This window comes from Camelina sativa, chromosome 5 (assembly GCF_030686135.1).
Source record: "Camelina sativa cultivar CO46 ecotype springtype chromosome 5, ASM3068613v1".
Taxonomy (NCBI): domain Eukaryota; kingdom Viridiplantae; phylum Streptophyta; class Magnoliopsida; order Brassicales; family Brassicaceae; genus Camelina; species Camelina sativa.
This window is the reverse complement of record NC_141884.1, coordinates 33,881,411-33,902,939: the sequence shown is the minus strand read 5'-3', so window position 1 is coordinate 33,902,939 and position 21,529 is coordinate 33,881,411. Positions and strand designations below refer to the sequence as shown.

Genomic DNA, 21,529 nt, shown 5'->3' with positions numbered 1-21,529 from the left:
ATTATTTTATTATTTTTATTAAATTTTACTAATTATTATTCCGACTTAATTTGGAATGAGACAATTTTGTTAATTTATAATATTTATTAATTTATAGAAATTTTACTATATAGTTTTCCCGCCATTTCCTTAACTAAACAATTATGAACTATCACAATGCTAAGAGAGACGTTTCAATAAAATATCATAGAGAAATAATAATAATAATAATAACAATAATAATAATAATAATAATAATAATAAATTTGATATGTGACACCACTAGAGACTAAGTCTATTGACTATTCTTACTTCTTAGAGTATCTCCATTGAGGAATCTTAAGAGTATGTTACCAAATATCTTAACAATAAAACTATTAAAATTAAATCAAAATACATAATAAACTTAACAATCGATCCTAAGCTTAGTGACTCTGGGATTGTTAAGAATCGTTTATGTGTCGGTTTATGATTAATTGGACTAATTAACCAAAAAAAAAACAGTTATTTTTTTCCCCTCTTTCTTCTTCGTTTCTCCGTTTCTCAAAAACGTGAAATCTATGCTGAAGATTCGATCCGTCGAATTGAGAGACAATATGAGTCGGAAATGAGTTTTGGATCTGTCGCTATCATCATTCCAGCGACGCCGGTGACCATCGACGTTTTCTGGTTCCCCAAATCGGGAAGTTAACCAATTCTCTGTGTTTGGTTCAAGGATGCTCTAATTTTGTTCCCATGGTACGTATCACTCTGAAGTTCGAAGTGTAGATCGTGTTAATTTAGGGTTATATTGATGTCTTTTGAATTAGGATTTGATGTTTAGCAAATTTAGGGTTTTATGATTTGGGAATTGATATTAGTAAAATTAGTTTGATTGATATTGATCCATTTTTTTCTCTGTTTTTTTGTGAGATTAATTAGAAAACTTGCAACAGATGGTAGATATATTGAAATAGAGATACTGTGTTTCTGTTCTTGATCAATGTTTGTATTTATGTTCTTCTAAAAGCTTGAATCAGTTTGTGTTATCTTCTGTTATCAATGATCAAGTTTGTGTTATGTTCTTTCAAAGCGGTTATGGGTTTGCATTATGGTCTGTGATCAATTATCAGTGTTTTTGTTTTGTTCTAATGTTTATGAGATTGATGGTTATGGTCTGTGATCAGTTATCAATGTTTGTGTTTATGTGTTATGGTCTGTGATCAATGGTTGTCTCTCTGTTTTTGTTGTTACTTGTGTTATGGTATGGTCTGATTGCTTTCTCTATGTTATGTGAGTTTCATGCGTTTTGTGGAGATGTCTTTGTTATCAAGGTGTTGCCTTCCTTTTGGCCCAAGCTGGTTCGTACTTGACGAAAGTGAAAGTTCAGATGCTGAACGTAACTGGTATGTCTCTTGCTGTTCTTGGTCACTACGGAGCCGCAGTTACTGATCTTGTGCTTCAAGGCCTTCAAGGCCTTCTGGTGAGCGTAGTACCAAAGCTCAAGTCACTCTTTGCCCAATTCTCTCAAACAGGTTATTCTCTTTTTGTTCTTATGTCTATATATCCCTCGATGAATATAGTTCTCTGTCTGTTTACAAATTTGTGTTTTGTCTGAGTTCTTGTATCGGCTTGTATACTACACTCAACTCTTTTTGTTTGTTTTTGTCATTTATTGAATGCAATATTTTAAAGTTATTAAAAGTATAAATGTGTTAAATTTAAACAAAATACCATAATAATTTACAATTACAATCAAAAAATATTTTTAAGAACCTCAAATTTAACGACCTTCAATGGACCTATGAAATATTAAAGTTTCTTAAGAAGTTCTTAGTTTCACTTTTTCCAAAATTAAGAATAAAATTTGTTTTAAGATACTTTCATTATATTCCTTGATTTCGGTCTTGTTAAATGTGGTTGGAGCCTCTTGTAAGAGGAAAGATATGGTTCGAGAAGACCAACGAAGGATCATCAAAGAAGGAATTAGTCAAGGTGAAATTAAGACATGAAAGGGACTGAATCAGGAGCTTTCACTTCAGAGACCTGGTAATACTCGATGGGGTTCTCATTTTAATTCCCTTCTATTGTGAAAGTATTGGAGTATGTCCAAAGCGAAGGGAGTGATGGTATAAAAAGATGTCAAGCTAATGGCCGATACTAGGATTTTTGTGTGTCTCCTAGTAGGTTCAATTAACCTTATGTAATTGTAGTACTTAAGGTGTCAATTCAAATGGGATTAGAGGTGTCAAACGGGCTGGCCCGCGTCCATCTGAGCCGTTTGCGGCGGGCAGTTTCAATTTTTTGGACCGCGACGGGCCGGCCTGCTAAGCCCGCGGACATAAAAGTTATGTCCAAGCCCGCCCCGCTAAGCCCAGCGGGTTAACAGGCCAGCCCGCGGGCCTAAATAATATATTATCAAAATAAAATAAAATTAATAAATTATAATTTTAAAAATAATTTTAAATAAAATTAATGTTTATATTAATTATTTATAGATGTTTTAATTTTTTTATATTAAATTTATTTGTATTGTCACATAATTTTAAAAGATATATGTTTAAAATAATATAAAAATAGTTATATATCTATATTAAATATTTATTTTTATTTAATAATTGAAAACCGCGGGCCGACCCGCCTACCCGCGGACATAACCCGCTATAACCTGCAATCCGCTTGGGCTAGGCCCGCAAGGCCCGCTTTTTAATGGGCCTAATATTTAGTGTCCATACCCGCCCCGCAGAGGTACTATTTGGGCTAGGCCCGCGGGCATGGAGCCCGCTTGACACCTCTAAATGGGATGATGCTAGTCACTCAAGATGCAATCAAGAAGTCACAAGTTAAGCCAATTCAACAAGAGTGTTTTTCTAACAATCTTAGGATGGTCAAAATACAAAACGGAAATGAGTCACAGAAACAGAAACGAAAATGTATGACAAGAAGCAAGCAAAAATAAGCGAAACCGAAAACGATTCTAAGCATGAACAAATGAAACAGTCTCGGGAATGTAATATCAATCAAAAAGATAAAAGTCCTAAGGATGGGAGTAATTGATGTCGGTGGAGTATCCTAGTCTACAGAGTGTTTAACATACCACAAGCAAACTATCCCTAGGGATGTCAAGTTGGGTAAACTAACCCAAACCAACCCATAACCATAAAGATTTAGTTTTAATGGATAATGAGTCAATTCAACTCATTAAACAAATGGTTTGGATTAACCCACAACTCATTTAGTTTAATGGATTAATGGGTTAAATGAGTTGATCCATTTATATCATAATCAGAAATTTAGACCTTGTGTAATTTTATAAAATCATCAAAGCTTGTGTATTTTTTTATACATAAACTGTTTATGATAAACATGATATATGTCTCCAATTATTCAAATTTTGAAAACCAGAAATTTTAAACAATAATAATCTAGAAATCTTAAGATCCATACTCAATCACTCATCAAAACTCATTACTCAAAAAGTCTTAACTCAACAACATCTTAAGTCATAACCGATTTGTAAACACCTGACCGAAACAAACCCAGTTCACATAATCTCATCAGACACCAAATTGATCTAATGAAATCGATTTGAAGATCAATACTCATCATAACCGTTAATCACAATCTTTTTTGTTAAAGAACCGTTAATCACAATCTGACAAACAAAAACAGAGAATCTAAGCATACACTTTGAAGAAAAGGAAGGTTTTCATCAACGACCTGGAATTAGCCAATTATGTCGTGTAGAATCATAAGAGCATGAGGTCGGTTAATCAAATCACAGCTAGAACCCATAAAAACTCAGACAACTACGTAAAAATATAACTACTAAACCAATAAATATGAACAGATCGAAGAAGAAGTGGGAGAGAGAGCGAAATCGAAAGAAGAAGAAGAAGAAGATATTTTGGAAAGAAGGTATTCAAAATTAATTCAATGGTTTGGTTTGAGTTAACCCATAAACTCATTTTAATCCAATCCATTTCAACTCAATCCACTAAACTCATAAACCAATTTAACTCATTAACCCATTAATACTCAAATTATCAACTCAATAAGTTTTTGGATTGGTTTGGTTTGAGTTAATCCATTAATTTTGACCCATTTTGACATGTCTTACTATCCCTAAACAATGAACATCACAACCTAGCTAATCCAATCTCTTGGCAAAAGCTACTCAGACTCAACCACTTCCATACCTAGCTCTCGCTAGAGGAACATGGTCGAGCAGGCAAGACAAACAAGTTCATTCACGTCAACAAACATCCTAGACAACTAATCTCTTAGGCTAGGAACGTAAGTCTGTGGCACTAGTTGGTCAGACATTTCATCAAACACCTTTTGGGTGTGGAAATGTCTCGAACCTAGTCCCAATTGATCAGAGAGAAACTAGTATTTCTTACTCTAGTCCAGAAGGAAATCATGCAATCAACCCTTAAACACTCTACATCCTAAGATCCTCCACCTAATCTCTCCCATCCTCAAGAACTAACACACTACTCAGATCCGAAAATCATCATCAACCATACAAACTCAGAAAACATTGAAACAAGCATTCTTTGATAGGTAAAAATGAGATGAACAACTTTGCAGAAGAAATCAAATGCAAAAACTCAATGTATTAAAAGATATCTGGATACAAAGTCTCAGAACGGTTTTGGAGGCTAGGTGAAACCTTCAGAACAAAATGCGATAAAAGATAAGATGATGTCCGCCAAGACTTAACAAAACGTATTTATAGTAAAAACATGTAAATCCCTAAAACTTAAAACGACAAGATGAAGAGTCGGTTTGGGAATCTCCTGAAGCATGTAAGACGGAACGTCTTCCTGACATGTGCGAACGAGTAGTGGCTCGAGTGGGTAATGGTGTTGGCTCGAGTGGAGGGGGGTCGAGTCGACGGGTGGCGACTCGAGCTAGATGTATATGCTTCCACTAAAACGATGATAACGTTTGAAACACACCTCATATTGGCTTGAAATAAACGGCATTGGAAAGATGATTCAATTCTCTACAACTTTGATGAAGACGTCGAAAGCTAAATCCCACTCGGGTGGAACGACTCGAATGAGGTGTCTCGAGTGGAGTGACTCAAACGACTAGAGTGGTGCGACTCGAACAACATCTTGAAGGATGGCTCGAACGACGACTCGAACGGCGACTCGAACGATGCTTTGGAGGATGGCTCGAACGACGACTCGAACGATGCCTTGGAGGATGGCTCGAACGGCGACTCGAACGACGATGCTGAGTGATGTGTTTCCAACGTCCCCTAGATACCTGAAATACTCCAAAATGCACAATGTATGCAAGGATGATTCAAGAACTACCTAGACATGCAAAATGTATAGAAAAGGCTAGAAAATGTTGCAAAACAATCAGTTGTCCTAGCTAAATGCACGATAAATATATGCTAAAGGGAGACAAAATATAGACATATCATGGTCTCATCAAATATTTGCACACCTTTGATTTTGTGTTCTACCTACAGTTGATGTTACTTCTTCTCGGGATCACAAGTACTTTATCGGTGGCTCTTCAAGGGAAAGATCAAGACATTTTGAATGCTATGTCTCTGGTGAAATCTACCAAGCAACAATTGTACAATCTCAGGGATAATGGATGTGTTATGTGTTTGAAAAAGTTAATTCTTTTTGTGAGAGTCATAAAACTGAGTTGATCATCATGGAAGAATTATTTGTTGATCCAAAGAAGCCAAGAAGAAGAACCAACATAACAAACTTGCATCATAATCAGGTGGAATGTTTTTACACTCTATTGGATATGCAAATTTAAGAGTTTAATGATCGTTTTGACAAGATAAACACTGAATTGCTTGGTTGCACTGCGTCTTTGAGCCCTTTTGGTTCATTCCAAGAGTTTGACCAATCGAAATTTGTGAGATTATCTGAGTTTTATCCAGAAGATTTTTGTTCTATGGAGTGGATATCTCTTGAGCATCAACTTGGTATTTACATCGACAATATCCGTGAAGATAAAAGGTTTGCTGATTTGGAGAGTCTTGGAGATCTTGCACGTGTGATGATGGGGACAAAAAACATCTTTCGCATCCTCTTATTTATCGACTTTTGAAGTTGGTTTTGATTTTACATGTTGCCACTGCTACAATCAAGAGATGCTTTTCTGCGATGAATATTGTGAAGACTACCTTACGAAACCGAATGAGTGATCAATTTTTTAAATGATTGTATAATTTATTTTATTGAAAAAGAGTACATAGATAAAGTGACAAATGAAGTAGTGATAAAAAGATTTCAAGATATGGAATATCGTAAAATAGTTTTTAGGACTTCTTAGGGAAATTTGTAAAAACAGGCATTTTTTGGGTGAGAGATTCGGATTTAGGGATCCATACAGTGAAAGGCATTAGGGTTGGTGTTAAGGTTCTTGTTCCTGACCAATTTGCCCTGGGTGTAAACGATGGATTGTTATTCACGCGCTTGGTGATGACGTCAGGGGAGCGAGGTAATCTGGAAGCTCAATGTTGTCAAATTGATATGACGAGAGGAGAGGGACTGAAACAGTGGTAACTTTCTGATTTATGGCAAGGTTCCTCTAGCGTGTTATCTCCATAATCACAGGCATTAGAAGACGGCAGATGAAGACGGCGACGGTGGCTCGTAGAGCTGTCTGAAGAGTGGTTGTGTTTGGGTCTGGATGGCGTAGAGATTAGTGGCCGACGGTTTTTAGAGCAGCTTCTCTCTCGAAGGTTTTCCGGTGGCTTCTCCGTGGTGGTTGAGCGGCTTCTCTCTCAAATATTTAATGGACTATACAAAAAGCAGATTTAAAAGGAGAAAACTAAATCCTAATGGATAGTAAATAGGGAACCCAAATATTGTTTGTGATATTTCCTCTAACAGTAAATTCCCAATTTCAGTTTCAAACTCGTCGAAAAAGGGAGAATAATGAACAGGTGAAAAGATGATGTCATATGGATGAAGGGTTCTTAGGTAATTTTGCCCGGATTGAGTGCCTATTTACGAAGACTACTTCGAGAATATCTTGTCTGGAAGGGTATTGGCTTATTAATGCCTTTTTTTTTAATTAACTCGACTTCTTAATATGTTTTTGTTATGACAATTTTTTAACATTTTGTATTTTGGTTTTGGAGTTTTTAATATTATTGTTATTATATTTTAATTAATTATCTTATTTTTATTTTGTGCCCTATGTTAAATACGTTTCTGGATCCGCCATTGCCGAGGTATCCGCAATTTCTTTAAATAAAGAATGATAACAATGCTAAGAGAGATATTTAAAAAAAAAAAATAACATAGAGAAGAAAACAAAAAAATAAACGTGACATGTGACCCTAGTCTATGCTTATGTCCCCCCACTTGATATGGTCCTCAGGCCACTCTCCCCACTTGACATGGTCCTGAGGCTGCTTAACTCTCTCTACCTCATTAATACATTTTCTCTGCTTCTCTCAACACAAATCAAACTACCAAGACATATTGTTCATAAACCAAACAAATCATGTACCATCTTCCCACTTTTTGTCTGATCATATTCTTCATCTTCTCCTCAATTCACCCTCTTCCTTGTGCTTCAAGTAATCAACGACTTGGCTGGTGTGAGACTCCGTTTCAGTGTGGTAACATCACCGCTGGGTTCCCCTTCTCGGGAGAGAACCGTCGCAAAGATTGCGGTCACCCATTGTTGCAACTTCACTGCAACAAAAACAACATCACCTCTCTATTCATCTCAAACCAAAAATACTCTGTTCTTCATTTAGATCAGACATCTAATACTCTTACACTTGCTAAACAAGACCTTCTAGGTTCTTTTTGCTCCTCTGTATTCACCAACACAACCTTACCTCCCGAAACTTTCGAGCTTTCACCGACCTACAAGACCATCACCGTATTCTACCAATGTTCCTCTTTGCCTCCTAGCCTTTCTAGCTATACATGTCCTGATATAGGTCCGATCTCAGTGTCTGAAAACCCTGGTATAAAACCTGAGAACTGCCGTTCCAGTTTCACCTTGATGGTTCCTACAAGTTTCGTTACAAAAGAGAAAGAGTTGAATGTGACCAATTTGGAAAGTGTTTTAAAAAAAGGGTTTGAGGTGAAGGTAGTGATCAATGAGAATGCGTGTCAAGAATGTTTATCCTCTCATGGTAAATGTCATGGCTTCAACGAAATCTTAACATCAGGAGTTAAATGTCATCCACCAAAAGGTATGTTTGAATTTGGATTTTAGTTGGTGTCTATATATTTACAAAATTTCTATAAATATATTTGGATTATTCAATGTTCATAGACGCTGAGGGTACTTGTGGATATAATCAGACCTCACGTGCGTTCCTCTGCTATTGTAAAGACCCCTATAGCCTATCATGCGGTTCGACTAAGAGTAAGTTTCTTTAATTGGATCATTTTACCAACAAAAAATAATCTTCTCGTTTTTGTTTCCAAAGTTCTGTATTCAGCTCTAGTTGACTTTTTTTTTTCTTTTCGTGCCATTTGATTGATGCAGACGTATCTATTCGTTGGATACTAGGTACTTAATCATTCTTCTCTGAGTTACCTTTTTTCCTTATGATTTTTTGTATCAATGATTTACTTTGGTTCTATGCTACCAAAATTTACTTATTTAATGTTTCCACAGTGGGTGTGTCGCTCTTGTGTCTCATAGGTTAGTTTGCTGCCCAGAGATTATGATATTGATTCTCATTGCCAACAGATTATATATTATACTACAAATTGGCTAATCAAACATTTTCTCTGTCACATCGTTGTTTACTATCAGGTATTTTTGTTTCATTGGTGTACCGCTTCAGGAAAAGAGTTTTCTACTAGTCTTGGGTGTTCGGGTATTCGGTTCGATTCTGGATATATCCATTAAGTTCTGGATATATCCATTAAGTTCTGGATATTTTAGATATAGGAGTTTAGGATACATTCAATTAAATTTACTATTTCGGTTCGGATTCGGTTCAGTTTTGGTTATTTTTGGTTAGGTTGCGGATATCTGCAATAACATAATTATTTTAAAAAAAATTGTTCAATTTGAACAAAAATGTGAAATTTTTTTGACAAATATATCTAATATCTTTTGGATATTTTGGTTATATAATATATTTTAATATTTTTGTTTAAATTTATATGATATCGGTTCAGTTCTGGTTTCAGTTTTTTATTTTTAATGTTATTACCTTATTAACTACAAAATGCATTGACTTATTAAAATATCTTGGTGGTACAGTGGTTGCATTTGCTCCTTAAAGGCCGATAGGTCTTCGGTTTGAATCCTGTAAATAACAGTTTTAATATGATTTTGGTTTTATTCGGGTATATTTGGATAACCGAATGGATATCGGTTCGGTTACTAACCGATATATATGGATACCTGAAACACTATCCATTCGGTTATTGTCCTCTAACCGAACTCAAAACTGAAATTTTGGTTCAGTTTCGGTTCAGTCCATTAGGTTCGGTTAATCTGCCCAGGACTATCTTCTACTATCACTAATACTAGGTAATTAGTCTACGCAATGCGTGGTTGTATGCATAATAGTTTTGATTATATTTCTTAAACTAAAATATTATTTTACTAATGTATAATCTTGAAAGAATTATACTACTGTATGAATCTCAAAAAAATTTATAGAAATTTCTCAAAATAACACTCCTATCAACATTTTTTTGGTATGGTTATTTATTATACAAAATTTAAAATACATAAACTTTTCTATAAATCAAAAATTAGCCAATACTACAAAAAAATATTACAAATTGATTAATTATATTAATATAAATAATAATATAGAAATTTAAACATTTTCCTAATATGAGAGAATCTATGTTTATGACCATGTTTTATAGAGGTTAAACATTGATTTAAAGATTTTTCTTAATGACATTGTAAACACAAGACTGTAGTATAGTAAAATTGAATAAAATAAAATTATCAAAAAGTTAATAACTATGTATAAAATTATTGTATATAGAATATTCCTCATTTCAAAGTTTAAAGCAATTAAAATAATTAAAAATATTAAAATTTTACCAAAAATATTTTTTCTTGAAAGAGAAATATATTAGTTGGAGGAATGAATGTAAAATTATTGGATAGGAGTTACATTTGAGTTAAATGTAGAGTTAAACGGAGTTAAATGCCTTTAAAAGTGGGTTAATTATAAATAAATATTTTAATTTATTTTTGACTTAAAAGATAAGGAATACCAAGTGGCTCAATCAAAATTTAAACTTACAGTTTTTGATTATTTTGTTGATATAAACTCAACACTCACACATAATATTCCAAATTGAAAATATTACTTTTGAAGTGACAAACTAAATTAGTTTTTTAAAAAATATATATGAAGTTCAATCTAAAGATTTTTTAAAACCCCAAGACTAACTTCAATCCTTTTGGTTTTCACTCATCAATTTAATTTATAGTGCTAGATTTCATACTAATGGTTTCATCTTTAGAGGATTTAGTTAAATGGTATTTTAATAATTATATTATTTTATATATTTCACTTCCAGTTAAACATGATTTCTTTTTGGAATCATTTTTTTCATTTTGCTTAAATCAAGAATTTTTTATTTATAATTAAGTTCTTTTTGTTTTCAAAAACCTCAAATCTTAAATAATATAAATATTATATTGATCTTTACATATTTATCTATTGGATCACAAAACAAAATAGACTTTACAAAATAAAATAGACTTTATAAATGGATAATTATATTGATCATTCTAAATTATTAAAAATGATATATGAATATGTGAGATATCTAAATTACATAATAGAGAATTAGAGATGGATCTTTTCAACATGACCTTATTGTGTGGTGAATATTGTATGAGTATGAAAAATAAGATGCTAATCTAAAATAGATAATGAAGATAAACTTTTTAAAACAGATTCTCAAATAAACTTGATTTTTTTGTTAAAACCAACATATGTGAATTGAAATTCAGCTATGGAAGTTTTAAAAATAAATATGAACAGATTAGAAAGACAAGAAATATAAAAGAAATATTTTAATTATAGAAAAATTTAAAACAATGTTAATTATATATAATACTTTCTAAATTAAAATATAGAATCAAAATCTTACAACACATATTAGATATAACAACATTTGATATTGGTGAGAGAGGAGAGAATGAGTACTTATAAGATGATAATCCAAATTAGATAATGGAGATGAATCTTTAAATATAAAACAATGTAAAATATATATATAGTATCTAAAATTAAAATTTAGCATTAAAATTTTACTATGATATTTCATTTAGTTTTTTGTAACCCATACAACAAAAATAAGAAATTGAAAACATAAAAAAAAAATGATTTGAGATATTGTGGAAGAGAATGAGAGAAGTGGAAGAGAATGAGAGAATGTGAAAATGAGAAAGTAAAAAATATTAACATGAGAGAATGAGACAATGCTTATTTATATGATAAGAATTGACGGAGGTTACATTTAGAATTATTGGAGTTACAAATATTATTTATTGTGTTTGAATAAAATTGAGTGGTGGAATATGATTAATGCAAAAAAAATTTTCAGTTATAATTTTATTTTAATGTATGAAATAAATGTATTGTGTTAATTGGGTCTTAAATATTATTTAAAGCAATTAAAAAATTAGAAAGCAAAAAAAAAATAGAAAGTATTAAATGAAAATCAACCAGTAAGGAGAGACCAAAACCTTACTTTTATATATATATGATTATGTCAAAAATTTAAACGACTTCATTTTGAATCACTTAATAAAAAGTGATTGTTATATGTGGTTTAGTAAAACAACCCAACCCAGTTTTTTTTAAATATATAATTAAGCATCCCATATTACTTAAACCAACAACCCAACAACCCAACAACATACATAGCCGAAAACATAAAGCATTAATCATCTCAAATATATAACATCAACACAATAACATTCCAAACTATTCTATCCAACAACCTAGCATAACTCTATCAAAGGTTACAATAACAGAACCATACATAACCATAAACACACAAACGAGACCCTAGATCATCCTCTTCCTCATCGTCATGATTCCATGCCACATACCTGCACACCACAAACAACAATTGTGATGCGTAAGTATTATCATAAATACTTAGTGAGGCAATCCTCTCATCTACTAGGCTATAGACACAAGCAACTGAGATTCAAATGTGAAGCAACACAAACAACACAACAAACCAGAGAAACAAGCGTCAAACAAGTTGGTGTCGACCCACACTGACCCTAAGTGTCGATCGACACACCTACTTGGTGTCGACCGACACTCACCTAGTGTCGATCGACACAGACTCCACACACATATTCTGCTTGAAGCCGATCGTCTAATCTCCGTTTCTAACCACCTCCAATCCGTCCCAAAACTTGCCCAAAGGCCACAGGAAACTATAGGAACCCTATAGCATCCAAAACAAACAAGGAAAACACCACAACAACACAAAACAAGCAATCAAAAGAGATCTCAGGCTTAGATCTGCCATGGTCATGCACTCACCTCTTTGCAGGAAGTTTCTGACCCACAGCAACTAATCTAACATCTTAGAAGGCTTCTACTTCATTCCTAGCACCAGATCTCTACTCCACAGGGACAAATCTCACCAAACAAACCAAGAATCTCCAAAATCTCCTAAGAACATACTCTCTTCTCCCTTTTCTCTCTCGAACGGCTAAAAGTGGCATTCCCGAAACCTAGAGGTCGACTTCTCATATGAATACCCCGATTTGGGATTCCACTTAAACCAAACCGCTTAAATTCGACGATTTTAAAAATCAATCAGGTCAAACCAGAAATTGCTGGTGTCGATCGACACCCATCCCCAAAACCCACAATTTGGTTTACGGATGTTACAATTCTCCCCCACCAACAACGATTTGTCCTCGAATCCCGCAACACAGTCTATCCGCCAAGGACCTCCGTGCAACCGTCACTACAGCCCGCACATCCTCCGACCGGACGGAACACCGTCAACCAAGGCATTCCGTGCAAGTACTCCAACAGTCTGCAAATCCACGTGGCCCAACGGTCCACATAACCCTGACCCCACTGGTCAGCATAACCCAAAACCCGAGATCACTCCCGACCTCCGAGGTTTACATCCAGTCGCTATGATTATAACCACGTCCTCGACATTGTTTGATCCCTCACTCATCCATTATGAGGTTGCAACCTTCAAACTGCACCGCCTGCACTCTCAAACCATCGTCCTCAAGCCATACCGTCTCACTCTCGGATCGTCACCCTCGAGATCTCGGTACCAAGGGAACTACTCATCCTTACCGAGGAACTAATCATCCTCTAGGAGAACTAATCATCTCCTCTGCCGCTCTCAGGGTCGCAACCCTAAAACATGTGGTGCATCAGGGGAACTAATCATCCCCTTGATGTATTGTGTTTTTGATGTCTTTTGTCCTTTATTTAGTATTCGTTTTGAGTCATTTGTCGCATCTTTGTCCGTCTTTTGTATCTTTTTTGGTCTTTTCTTGAGTTGTGATTAGGTGTGAAGACAATGTGCTAGATTTGGAGTCTTTTGGTTGGATTCGAGCTTAACTGGAATAAAGAAGCAGGAAGTGACTTTTGGACATCTCCAAGTTGAACTGAATCATGAAGTCTGGAGAAGTCTAGTGAAGTCTGTAGACAAGTCTGGAGAAGTGTAGAGAGGTCTGGTGAAGTTTGTAGACAAGTCTAGTGAAGTTTGTACACAATTCTGGTGAAGTCTGGTGAAATTTATGCGCAAGTCTACTGAAGTCTAGACAAGTCTGTTGTCATTTTGATTACAATCCAAACACTTATTTCCTTTTTCTAAATTTTTCTATTCTCATTTTTTCTTTTAATAGGGGTAGATATACCCCCAAAAACCTAATTAGTAGGATATATTCTATTTTTTTCTGAGTTTTTCTGCACCTGGAGATTAGACATTTCTGGAGATTAGATATTTATCCTCTTTGACAATTTGAAGAAGATTTCTAAACTCTTTCCTCATTTTATTTCATCAATTTAATTATGTCTTCTTCATATCTTTGTGTTGTTGCTTTCAATATGTGTGAGTAATCACCTACTTGGGTTTTAGGGTTCTAAGTAGGGTATCAAATGATTTAATGGTTTAATTGTTGCTTGAGAATTCTATTTTCTTTGTGGTTTTTTGTTTCATATGCTCTTAATGCTAGAATAGGACTGATCACCTTGTTCTAGATTTTAGGTTTTTCTATGCATCACAAGTGTTCAATAGAATGCCTGAACCAATACGAATTGAGCAATATTTCTCTAACCTGCGAAAGTTGATGTTAGGGGATATTGTGAACTTAGTGAACTTGTTTGATAATGATAATTTGATTAGGAGATTACAAATGAAAGTTTAGTAATTGAGTAGTCAATTTTAGTGATTAATACCTTGAAAGAGGGTTAGTCAAATCTTGTGTTCATGTTCTAGAATGGTTCTTAACTATTAAATTCCTTGTTTCATTTCCCCATTGATCATTGATCTCTGAAATACCCTATAGCCCAATATCTTAATCCCATAAGTTAAATCGTTTTATTTATTGCATTTTTATTTACAATTTCTGAAACCAAACAAACAAGCATTCGTTCGCTTTAGCTATTTACAAGTCTCGCAAATCTTTAGTGTACCATTGGTCCTTGTGGATTCGACCCAACATATACTGCCTTGCAGTTAAGTGTATCGGGTAAATACTCGAGCAATCACCCCTCAGGAGAACTAATCATCTCCTCTGGAGAACTAATCATCTCCTCCGGAGAACTACTCATCTCGTCATGAGCAAACAAGTCATAACGTCTATAAGCATCTCCCAACCGGAACTACCTCCCGTGGTTTGCATAATACATCGCAATGTCCTACCAACCACCATATTCCCTCACTGGAATATCACCACCCCCATGACCACTCTTCAGGCCAACTCTAAAACATCCCTGCCACTAAAGCTGTTTATCCACCCACTTCCCAAAAATAAGTTTTAACTATTCATAGACTTTCCATTTTTAGAACCTGCATATTCTCTTAGCACCGTGACATCACCAAACAAAAATCTTTGAGAACTGATCATCTCAACTGTGACCACTCTTCAGGTCATCCTCTAAGCATTCCTGCCACTCCGGGCATTCCACATGCCCTTTCCAAAAATAGAAAAGTTCTAACTATTCATAGATTTTCCTATTTCCTTGCAACCGCACTTTCCAAAAATAGCAAAGCTCTAACTCTCATAAAACTTTCCATTTTTAGAAACTTTCTATTTATGAAAACTTTTCATTTCCAGAATCGCATAATCCCTTAACCCATTACACATCAAGATTCCATAAGAACTAATCATCTTATTAAATCCTCCCCAGCAACATTTTCAGTAAACCCGCAATACGGTCATCTCAGTCTAAGCAAAACCTGTTGCCACACTCACAACACCCGTTGGACTTCCAGCAACACCAGTAAGCACACCGGCCACACCCTCAGACCCCCATCTGACCAGCATGCGAATTACTAACTTGCTAAACAGTGGCACTCCAGCCACCCTAGACGAAGTAAGTCTCCAACTTAAATTCTCGGAAATCCATTTCCAACACATCAACTTTCACAAATCACTGTCAACGGTATTTCCCGATACTGCCGTGATCCACTACTTTCCAAAACCTTGTCAATAGCCAACTGCACTTTCCGCACAGAAGCTAAAAACAGTACACAGCTAACAACACATAAAACAACTTACCGTGGAATCTCATTGAAGGCTCGAAGAGGATGATACTAGGACTCCATACCACATGCAAATTGACTAACTACTCATAATCAATTCCATCACACAACATCACGCATCACCCAACAGGAAAATAATTCAACCAATTAAATTCCTAAACCACTCTAGACCATCCATCAACCTGCCCTAGAACCGTAATGGCTCTGATACCAAACTGAAACAACCCGACACATTTTTTTTTTAAATATATAATTAAGCATTCCATACTACTTAATTAACCAACAACCCAACAACATGCACAGCGGAACATAAAGCATTAATCATCTCAAATATATAACATAAACACAATAACATTCCAAACCATTCTATCCAACAACCTAGCATAACTCTATCCAAGGTTCCAATAACATAACCATACATAACCATCAACACACAAACGAGATCCTAGATCATCCTCCTCCTCATCGCCATGATTCCACACCACATACCTGCACACCACAAACAACAGTTGAGATGCGTAAGTATTATCATAAATACTTAGTGAGTCAATCCTCCTATCTACTAGGCTATACACACAAGCAACTGAGATTCCAATGTGAAGCAACACAAACAACACAACAAACCAGGGAAGCATGCGTCAGACAAGTTGGTGTCGACCGACACTGACTGCTGGTGTCGACCGACACTGACCCTAAGTGTCGATCGACACACCTACTTGGTGTCGACCGACACACACCTGGTTTCGATCGACACCGATTCCGCAGACACGTTCTGCTTGAAGCTGATCGTCGAATCTCCGTTAACCACCTCCAATCCGTCCCAAAACTTGCCCAAAGGCCACATGAAACTATAGGAACCCTATAGCATCCAAAACAAACAAGGAATACACCACAACAACACAAAACAAGCAAAACAAAAGAGATCTCAGGCTTAGATCAGCCATGGTCATTCACTCACTTCTTTGTTGGAAATTTCTGACCCACAACAACGAATCCAACACCTTGGAAGGGTTCTACGTCGTTCCTAGCACCAGATCTCCACTCCACAGGAACATATCTCACCAAACAAATCAAGAATCTCCAAGATCTCCCGAGAAGACACTCTCTTCTCCCTTTTCTCTCTAGAATGGCTAAAAGTGGCCTTTCCGAAACCCTGAGGTCGACTTCTCAGATAAATACCCCGGTTTAGGATTCCATTAAACTAAACCACTCGAATTCGACGATTTAAATCAATCATGTTGAACCAAAAATTACTGGTGTCGATCGACACTGATTCCAATAACCCACAGTTTGGTTCGTGGATGTTACATTTAGTGTCGTTTAAAATAATTTAGGTAAGCAGCGGCTGATTTAACTGTTTGAAATAGATCTAGAAGCAGCCACTTTTACTTTTACTTCTTACTTCCTTATCTTATCTTATCCTTACAACCACATAAGTATATTTATATTACACTTATTTATCTTAACCTACTTGTTTCTCAAACCCAAAACAGAAGCCCATAATACACTTAAAGCCTTAATTAGGTTTATGGTCCAATAGTCTTTTTACTTGTTTTTCTTATTACATAAACACAACTTTGTTTCTTCGTCGTGACCCTTCTTCTTCTTCGTCTTCTTCTTTTGTCTTCTACACGATCCCCTCTTCTTCTTCTTTCTCCCTCTACATCTGATTGTGGATCTCTCTTCTCCTAATCACCTCAGCACTTTCTTCCTCCAATATCTCTTGTTCCTTATTGAGCAAATGATCAACTTCCAACATTAACCTCACTTACATAAAACTGATGTAATCATTTACTTTTTAACATCAATAGAAAAACGATGTGAACATAGTTTCAATTTTTAAAACTGATACATATTTGATGCCACTTAGTCGTCAACTGATACATATTAACGAAAATTGGTTACTCATAGACATGTAATGTAATTTTTTTTTTTTTTTTTGTCAAACAAACATGTAATGTAATTTATTTAAATATTTATATAAGAAGTTTCATCACAAGTAGATACAGAACCGGCCCGGGGCTAAAGTCCAATAAGCAGATGCTTTAGGCATCAAAATTATATGAACAATTTAAGGACATCATTTAACAAAAAAAAAAAATTCCTTTAGTACAGTGGTGAAGTTTATTTTTAGTACCTCATGGGGTCTGGTTGGAGTACTAAATGTGCAGTTTTCCAATTTTAATTCTGTAGACATATACTATGGTGACGATAACGTTATATAAAGTTTAATTGGTAGATTCAGTTCTATATCCTTAAACAGATATCATAATTTCCAGTTTACTCTAGTGAGGGAGAAAACTGTCATCTCCTCGTCACCACCCTCATTAACCTGTCTGCAACTCCTCTTATCCTTAAAAAAATCTTGCAGCCTCCAATTTTTATGCATTTTATATCAATAAATTATTCAATTGTCCTATGCTTTGAATAAATTTCAGAGCTGTAGTGTCACAAACACACATAACAGCTGCCCAGATGAGTGTGTTTTCGAGCGCATAATCCCCACAGATGCGGCCACGTTCATCATATTTTTTCCGTTTCAACTTATATCAATTACTTAAATATATTTTGGTTCCTACAATAAATTTTATTTATTCATTTACATTGGATATTTTCAACTGTGTATGCTGTTTAAACAAACATATATATAATGATTAATGACGAAATCCCTTTTTTTTTTGAAAAACATTAATCTTTTCCCTAATCTATTCATATTCCCGCTATGAATTTTTTTGGGTCTTCTAAAGCAGGAATCGGAGGACTTATTAGTTGGTCATGATTTGTTCAGAAAATTATTTTCACTAAGGTTTCTACAGCTTACTGGGAGAAGGAGAGAAAAAATTCTGAAATCCAACTGCAAACAGGTAACTACTACAATACACTTGTGTTTTTAATTTACTGATTCTTTTGTGATGAGATTGAAAGGGAAGAGAACTTTCACATTATGAACCTTTTCTTTCCATCAGTTACTTATATGTTTCTTTATTTTTTTCAGGATGAGTGATTCAGTGCATTTCACAAAATCAGAGACACAAGCACCAGAATATTTGCAGTACTTGGAGAGGGTTTACAGTTCTCCTCCGCAACTTGCTCAGGAATGCAATAGTTACAAATGGAAAACTGAATTGATAGGTAACTCCAAATATAGTACTTAGTTATATTCATAAATTTTGTAAAAAATGACTCTCAAGTTTTTCATTTTGATATGGTATTAAACTCCACGATCTAAGATGTGAGCCAGTTATCGTGTTGACATTTAAAAAGAGACTGAATTTCGAATTTATTTCATAGAGTACAGACTATAGTATATCTCTTTGGATGAGGTTTTAACCTGGTTAGATTCTTTATAAATTAATAGGGAATTTCACTAAATTACTACGTATATCAAATGTAAATAAAAATTTAACGTATGGGTTCTACTTGTTATCAAATAGATGATGATGACAACATAGAAGACCAAATGCTGACAACCAAAGATGTTTGGAAGTTACAAGATCGTAAAGAGATTGTTCACTTCGATGAAGATAGCGGTCAACCTGATGAAGATTCTGGAGGCTTACTTGGATTATGGTTAGGTCAGTTGAGTACTGATGTGAACTTGTTACCCATTAACTACAGTGATGGGAGATTTGTTCGGTCCTTACAGAAAAGAACAGGCTGGGGAAGTATACACTTTCATTTTGTAAATTTCTTTTTTTGTTTGATAAAATTTTAGGATTATTTTTGTTTAAACATTTGAAGTATAGCTAACCAAGAACTTCTCGTAATTTTTGTAGAACAAGTTTTGGTTTGATGATCCTGAGACAAGAAAGGATTATGTGATTGGTGTACTAGGAAACAGGTGCAAATATTTAAAATTGCGTCTTTGGAGAGATTATAAACGAAATGATCGAGCTGAAACATTGGAGAATCGTCCCAGTGATATACCTGAAGACCAATGGCGTGACTTTGTTTGCATGAGGTTCACAGATAAGTGGAGGGTATAGTTTTTATACTGATTATTTATATTTTAAAACTTCTTTTATAGCTTAAAGTAACATTTTTATCAACAGAGATTGAAACATCGAAAGCCGAAGCACCCATACTATGCCTCATTTATGTGCGAGAAAGAGTTTTGCTAACACTACGAGGAAAACTGTGTTTAGCAACTCCAATAATAGTCGCTAAAGAGTCGCAAACACCTACTTTACGACAAATAAACGACTATTTCAGATGGTCGCTAAAAAATGGTAGCAAAATTTACGTGTCTCAAAATGGTCGCAAATTTACGATTAAGTTATGATGCCGTTATATAGTCACCAATAAACGATTCTTTACAGACTCTTTATATTAGGAACCTTCGGTCATGAACATAGTTACAAGTCAGTCGCAAGTTAGTGATTAAATTGTGTGACCATTTTAAGACTCCTTAGCTATTGTCGCAAAGTAGTCCTCATATATTACTAACCATTTTGCCATTAATCTGATAGTTTCACATATAATAAATTTGGTCGCAATTTGGTGACATTTTGGCATATAATAAACCTGTTTTATCTATCAAATTTGGAATAAATCACAATAAATTTAAATTGAAAACCAAATCATTAAGAAAGATATCATAATCATTCATTAAACAAAAAGATTAGCATAATGATTGTATTAACCAAAAAGATCGTCCTAAAGCAAAATAAGTAGTAAAATCAAACAAGCAATTCATGTTTTTTTAGAAAAGACAATGTTTAGAACTTGGAATAAGTGGAGATGTGGTGGCTGGTGTTGTGTCTAACGCGGTGGCTGGTGAGTACCTGACACGGTGACTGGTGGTATGATGTATTCAGGTGTGGAGTCTTCAGGTGCGGTTGCTGGTGTTGTTGCTGGTACAGTTGGTCGCAAGGAAGCCATAAAAGTTGCAAATACTGGATCTTTCTCTTTCATGTAGATGAGAAGGTCATCGGTCTTCATTTGAGATTCTTGATGCTCCTTATCACGTCGGGCATTCTCAGCATCTAGATGAGCTATCTTGCGGCGAAGTTGTTCTTGAACCTCGAGAAGTGTTGGTGTTGATGGAGAAGATTTTGCATAACTTTCTTTCCTTTTCCCTTTCCTAAATGTCTGAAAAAGAGATCCAAGGCCAAAAAGGTTTCCCTTCTCATCTGTTTGAGTACACTAAGACAAAGAAAAACAAAAGCATTTCGTTAGTCAAGGCTAGAAACAAGTATTAAGAAACCAAAATGCTCAACAAATAAAGAAACCATGCGGATTAAGAAATCAAAATACTCATTCTTTTCATCAAAATATAGAAACTAAGGAGTTACTTTAAGAATAATCATACACACTCATCAAAATAAAGAAACTAAGGAGTTACCTTAAGAAAGATTTCATTCTTTACATCAATGTTAAGAGTACGATGAGTTGAACGATTAGAAGAATTCCCTGAATTTTCTGGACCATCATCGTCCACTTCACACAGTCTCTTCTCTAATGTTTTCTCATAAGTCTCAGCTACTTGTTTAGCTTTTTGATCAACAAACGATCCGTCAGCTCGAGTATGTGTCTTCATGAACATTTCGCCAAATGATATCGGACGGCCCAATTCTTCCTCCTACAAAAAAATTGTAAAATGTTAAAATCATGGAAGCAAGATGTTTAGGGTGTTAAAATCATGGAAGCAAGGTGTTTAAGGTGTTAAAATCATGGAAGCAATGCTAAATTACCATTTCTTGATGAATTTGCACATATGATTTCTGACCGGCAAGGTGATTGTGGTATCCAAGACCACCACGATCGGAGTTTCTGCACTGTGAAGCATTTGAACTCCTTTCCATTACATCAGGTTCGTTCCAATGACCACACATCTCAGCCCACAGTTCTCC

At 34.9% G+C, this 21,529-nt stretch overlaps 2 protein-coding genes and 1 long non-coding RNA gene across 8 annotated transcripts; all 3 read left to right on the top strand.

Moving 5' to 3' along the window:
• Window positions 1-283: 283 nt before the first annotated feature.
• On the top strand, window positions 284-1,662 carry LOC104787698 (uncharacterized). 2 transcript variants are annotated; one of them, XR_768017.3, is made up of 2 exons: window positions 284-717; window positions 1,293-1,662. It is a non-coding gene; the product is annotated as an uncharacterized LOC104787698 (long non-coding RNA). The 2 variants fall into 2 exon arrangements; XR_015557698.1 differs by having other exon boundaries at window positions 310-717; window positions 1,257-1,662.
• Window positions 1,663-7,335: 5,673 nt separating this feature from the next.
• LOC147944707 (LEAF RUST 10 DISEASE-RESISTANCE LOCUS RECEPTOR-LIKE PROTEIN KINASE-like 2.8) lies at window positions 7,336-18,524 on the top strand. Of its 4 annotated transcripts, none has more exons than XM_087451033.1 (5): window positions 7,336-8,164; window positions 8,248-8,340; window positions 8,464-8,487; window positions 8,596-8,622; window positions 8,737-9,049. In XM_087451033.1, exons 1-5 carry the CDS (start codon window positions 7,459-7,461, stop codon window positions 8,784-8,786), a joined length of 900 nt encoding a protein of 299 aa, XP_087307159.1. In that variant the 5' UTR covers window positions 7,336-7,458; the 3' UTR covers window positions 8,787-9,049. The 4 variants fall into 4 exon arrangements, 2 of the variants coding, with proteins under 2 accessions (XP_087307159.1, XP_087307160.1); XR_015557693.1 differs by having other exon boundaries at window positions 7,345-8,164; window positions 8,277-8,340; XR_015557694.1 differs by lacking the exons at window positions 8,596-8,622; window positions 8,737-9,049 and adding an exon at window positions 18,428-18,524 and having other exon boundaries at window positions 7,345-8,164; window positions 8,277-8,340.
• On the top strand, window positions 18,402-20,882 carry LOC147944706 (uncharacterized). Of its 2 annotated transcripts, XM_087451040.1 has the most exons (5): window positions 18,402-18,541; window positions 18,673-18,809; window positions 19,112-19,359; window positions 19,454-19,657; window positions 20,495-20,882. In XM_087451040.1, exons 2-5 carry the CDS (start codon window positions 18,674-18,676, stop codon window positions 20,558-20,560), a joined length of 654 nt encoding a protein of 217 aa, XP_087307166.1. In that variant the 5' UTR covers window positions 18,402-18,541; window position 18,673; the 3' UTR covers window positions 20,561-20,882. The 2 variants fall into 2 exon arrangements, with proteins under 2 accessions (XP_087307166.1, XP_087307167.1); XM_087451041.1 differs by lacking the exon at window positions 20,495-20,882 and having other exon boundaries at window positions 19,112-19,252; window positions 19,454-19,507.
• The last annotated feature ends 647 nt before the right edge of the window (window positions 20,883-21,529 follow it).

What these genes read in the sequence shown, in the direction of transcription:
- LOC147944707 (XM_087451033.1), top strand. Translation starts at nt 7,459, where the DNA reads ATGTACCATCTTCCCACTTTTTGTCTGATCATATTCTTCATCTTCTCC. An exon ending in ATCTATTCGTTGGATACTAG is followed by an intron (nt 8,488 to 8,595) that starts GTACTTAATCAT and finishes ATGTTTCCACAG; the next exon opens with TGGGTGTGTCGCTCTTGTGT. An exon ending in GTCGCTCTTGTGTCTCATAG is followed by an intron (nt 8,623 to 8,736) that starts GTTAGTTTGCTG and finishes GTTTACTATCAG; the next exon opens with GTATTTTTGTTTCATTGGTG.
- LOC147944706 (XM_087451040.1), top strand. Translation starts at nt 18,674, where the DNA reads ATGAGTGATTCAGTGCATTTCACAAAATCAGAGACACAAGCACCAGAA. An exon ending in GAAGTATACACTTTCATTTT is followed by an intron (nt 19,360 to 19,453) that starts GTAAATTTCTTT and finishes TAATTTTTGTAG; the next exon opens with AACAAGTTTTGGTTTGATGA. An exon ending in GGTTCACAGATAAGTGGAGG is followed by an intron (nt 19,658 to 20,494) that starts GTATAGTTTTTA and finishes TGATGTATTCAG; the next exon opens with GTGTGGAGTCTTCAGGTGCG.